General features: G+C 36.3%; 1 protein-coding gene across 1 annotated transcript; it reads left to right on the top strand.

Moving 5' to 3' along the window:
• Positions 1–326: 326 nt before the first annotated feature.
• Positions 327–1715, top strand: LOC141711040 (flavanone 3-dioxygenase 3). Its single transcript, XM_074513494.1, has 3 exons — positions 327–596; positions 779–1026; positions 1142–1715. Exons 1-3 carry the CDS (start codon positions 363–365, stop codon positions 1713–1715), a joined length of 1056 nt encoding a protein of 351 aa, XP_074369595.1. The 5' UTR covers positions 327–362.
• The last annotated feature ends 2673 nt before the right edge of the window (positions 1716–4388 follow it).

Here is a 4388-nt window from a genome sequence, read left to right as displayed (position 1 = left end):
TAACTAGACATAGTTCATGTCTACATAACATAACATGGATTCTTCATCAACTTGGATTCTGCAATAACTTTTGTTTTGAAGCTGAAAAGGTGATACGTATGATTTGGAACACAACATTATCTAACATACAACAACCATTTAATTTCCTTAAAACAGCAAACTTGTTTTCTAGCTCTTTCTTTATCACTATCTGTTGGACTCCATACAGAGTATAACATTTACCCCCACGTTATAAGGCTTGTCACCCTACGTATATTTACCAGGCTCTGCAATGCTATTTATACCAATGTGTTTCGTATCAGTTCTGTTCATTCCAATCCATCTTCTGTATATCTTTAAGCATTTTGAGTTTGCTTTTCGAAATGGGGAAAGATGAGAGTTCTTCGAGTTCTTTTCCGATGGGAGAAACAGCACAGGAAAAGAGCTTCTCACATGTACCGCAGTGTTATACACTTCCAACTTCAAACAGGCCAAGCCTAAATCCAGAGACTGTGAATGTGCATGTTGTTGATTGGGCTGCCCTTAATAATCCTGATCAACGCTCACATACCATCAATGAGATCAAAATTGCTTGTTCTCGCTCCGGCTGTTTTCAAGTAAGTCTCCCAAACTGAGTTACTTTTATGTTCTGTTTTTAGTTATCATGCACAACTATTTTCACTTTTAACTTGGTGGAGTTTTGAACTCTCGATTAACCTTTCATTACCAAGTTGCTAGTACTGTGTTTATGAGGAAATACCAAGTTCTAATTTCTGTATATAATAAATGTGTGTAAAAGATTACCAATCACGGAATAGCTCAATCTGTGCTTGATGCAGCTCTTGAAACAGCGTTCAATTTCTTTAAGATGCCAACAAAAGAAAAAATGAAGTACATGTCTAACGACGTCCACAAATCTGTTAGATATGGAACCAGCTTGAAAGATGGATTAGACAAGCTCCAGTACTGGAGGGTTTTCCTTAAACACTATGCCCATCCTCTCCACCAATGGATTCAACAATGGCCTATTAACCCCCCTGAGTATAGGTAATCTTTTTACCAGGAAGACTTTTAGAAGGAAGTATATCAGTATCTAGTCTAATAATGGAATCTGTCAAGTTATTTCATTTTGCTTTAACTTGTTTGACGAACATGCTTACAGACAACAAATGGGAAAATTTGCAACAGAGGTGAACAAAGTAGCTGCTGATCTAATGAAAGCATTAACAGAGAGCTTGGGTCTTGGCCCAACATACCTAAGCCACAAAATGGAAAACGGAATGCAAGTCATGGTCATTAATTGTTACCCACCATGCCCGGAGCCGAGTCTGTCACTAGGCCTTCCACCTCACTCTGACTACAGCTGCTTCACCATAGTGCTACATAGCTTCAAAGGCCTTGAAATTTTAGACAAGAGCGACGGCACGTGGAAAGTTGTGCCAGACCTTCATGGTGCCCTGACAGTCCATGTAGGTGACCACATTGAGGTGCTAAGCAATGGCATTTACAAGAGCATGGTACACAGAGTTACGCTTAATCGCAATGAGATGAGGATTTCTATTGCTTCTTTACATAGTTTAGGAATGGATGAGAAGATGGAGACTGCAAAGGAGCTAGTAGACAGTGAACATCCCAAAGGCTATAAGGAAAGCAGCTTCATGGATTTCCTCAACTTTCTCTCCAGGAACGACATCGCAGAGGAAAGCTTTATTGAGACACTAAAACTCAAGAATTAATATGCTAACTTTAAGTTGTCATGTTTGTTTACGTTGTACTGGATTTGGGTTTGTTTTTTGTTTTTTGTTTTTTTGTTTTTCCATCTGTCTAGTTTGATGATGTCAACTAAATAAACCACGTCTTAATGTTTCACATCGTTCCATTTCCAAACGTAATCTATCTTGTTAATTTGTGAGCTTTGACTAAATTTGTGAGTTTGTACTTCAAAGTACGCGCGTATTTATGTTGTGCTCTGCATCTACAAGGCTTGTGTTTCCAATTATATATTTTTCGTTCTAAGCTAGAATTTTGTCTCAATTTTTTTCTTGAAATGTATGCTTATAATTTTTGAGAATTTTATTGAATTCTCCGGTATTTTAGTTTAGAAACGACAGGTGGAGACATGCAAAAATAGGGTGGCCTTCATCACACAATAAGTTATTACTATTTTTCTAATTCCCAGATTTTAAGACAATGGTTTTTTAATTTTGATTTATGATCATAGACTTGATCCGTTTGAGATAATATATAGCCTTCTATTCCCATAATTTGAAACAGTGTTTTAGATTTTAGCCTGAGGTAGTACAAAGTAGGGATGTACACGGTTAGATTTGGTACTGTTAGGAGGTCAAAATCGCATCAAACCATATATAGCGGTTTTCTTAAATCTCCGACCTCAGTTGCATTTGCGGTTGTGATTAATCACGACGTTTTCAATCACGCGGTTGCGGTTGTTGCTGATCGACTTGATTAATTGATTAATTAATTCTGAATTAATATTATGGTTTTTCAGAATTGATTTTGAATTTAAATTCAAAATTAATTCAGCAAGACAATCTGTTGTATTAGTATGACAATCGGTATGACAATCAATAGTCATACCGAAAGTCATGCCAGTTCATTTAGATTGTCTTGCCGAAAGTCATGCCAGTTCAATAGATTATCCTACCGAAAGTTCTACCAGTTAAAAGGATTGTCTTGCTGAGCTAACAGGATTGCTTGCCAGTTAAATCAAGGATTGATTTAATATAAAAGCAGCAGCTGATTTTCAACAAAAAGTGCATTGAATATCAAATTAACAGAAGAACACATAACCAAGAAAATAGCAGAGAACTTATTGCAATTTCTCAGATCATTAATTTCTAGTATTCATTGTTAAATCTAAACCACTAGAAATCATTTTCTTGTTCTTGTGTAACTATCTAGCGGATCAAAATCCCTAGAACTTAATTTCAAATTGCTTTTAGCATTTGATCCTTTTTATTTCAAAAATAGAAAAAGTTCATGTCGAATTTATTCTAGATTTGGAATAATTTATTTGAGATTAATCTCTTGTAAACGATACCGTTGTTGTAACACCTTTCAAGTTTAATAATAGTTTTATTTAACTTGAATTTTTTTTCACTTTTTTATTCCGCATTTTATTCGATTAAACGGTATTGTTTGTATTCAACCCCCCTTCTACAAACATATTGAGACCTAACAATTGGTATCAGAGCCCTCTGATTAACGAACAAATCAAGATCCTAGACTTTTGTGATTCTTTCACTCCTTAAATTTTTATTTACTCAAAAATTAATAATGACTACATAAAAAGTTGGAACCGTTAAAATTCCACTATTCGATAAAGAAAATTATGTTATGTGGAAGAAGAAGATGCTATTGTTTTTACAAGTTGCAAATCCCAAATATCTGGAAGTGTTAAAGAAGGGTCCAAAAATTCCGATGGTAATTGAACCAGAGGTAATAGAAAATGATGTGGTGATTACCAAAGCTAGAACTTATGTAAAGAATCCTGAGGATTTTTCTCCTGCTGAAAAAGAAGAAGCCTCCCTGGATGCTAGCCTTCAATTAATTTTAGTAGATTCCCTTGATCCCTTGATGAATAGACATGTGATGAACTGTAAAGATTTCAAACACATCTGGGAAACTATTGAGGTGATTAATGAAGGCACAGAGGAAGTTAGGGAGAACAAGTTAGAAATCCTAACCTCTGAGTATGAATACTTTAAATCCAATCCAGGAGAAGGAATCACTGAAGTGTTTGAGAGGTACAATGCATTGATCAACAACCTGAACATTAATGGTAAATACTATTCAATCAGGGAGGTCAACAAAAAGTTTCTTTTAACACTGCCAACTCATCTCGAACATAGAATCACTGCCATAAGAGAAGCAAGAGATCTGAGTGAGATTTCTTTGGAAAGGCTCTATGGTGTGTTAAAAACCTATCAGTTGGAGCAGATTCAGCAGAAGGAAGTCTACGGGAAAGGAAGAGTGGTCAGCACGTCTACTGCTCTAGTAGCTGAAGAACAACAACAACAACCACAACAACAACAACAATCTCAACAGTCAGAAAGAATGGTACAGTCTTCCAAGGCTGAAGAAAATGTGATAGTAGCAGAATTTGATCCTCCTACTACAAATCAATCAGGAGATGATTTTTATTCCTTGGAAGAACTGGAGCAATTGGAAGATAAGTCAATGGCCCTGATTGTCAAGAGATTCTCCAATGTCAGATTCAAGAGGAATCCCAAGTTCAAGTACAAGTCCAACTACAACAGATTCCAGAAAGGTGGATCTTCATCCTCTAACACCAGCAGTGGTGGGTTCAAAACAAGGATGGTTGATCGAAGCACCATTCGATGCTTCAACTGCAATGAGTTGGGACACTTTGCCACATAATGCAGGAA

Source organism: Apium graveolens, chromosome 3 (assembly GCF_009905375.1).
Source record: "Apium graveolens cultivar Ventura chromosome 3, ASM990537v1, whole genome shotgun sequence".
NCBI classification, from domain to species: Eukaryota; Viridiplantae; Streptophyta; class Magnoliopsida; order Apiales; family Apiaceae; genus Apium; species Apium graveolens.
Note: the sequence above shows the minus strand (reverse complement) of the source record. Positions and strands in the feature narration are given on the sequence as shown.

Bases quoted from the DNA above. Each gene is read 5' to 3' on its own strand.
- LOC141711040 (XM_074513494.1), top strand. From the start codon at position 363: ATGGGGAAAGATGAGAGTTCTTCGAGTTCTTTTCCGATGGGAGAAACA. The intron at 597-778 runs GTAAGTCTCCCA...TGTGTGTAAAAG, and splicing joins CTCGCTCCGGCTGTTTTCAA to ATTACCAATCACGGAATAGC. The intron at 1,027-1,141 runs GTAATCTTTTTA...ACATGCTTACAG, and splicing joins ATTAACCCCCCTGAGTATAG to ACAACAAATGGGAAAATTTG.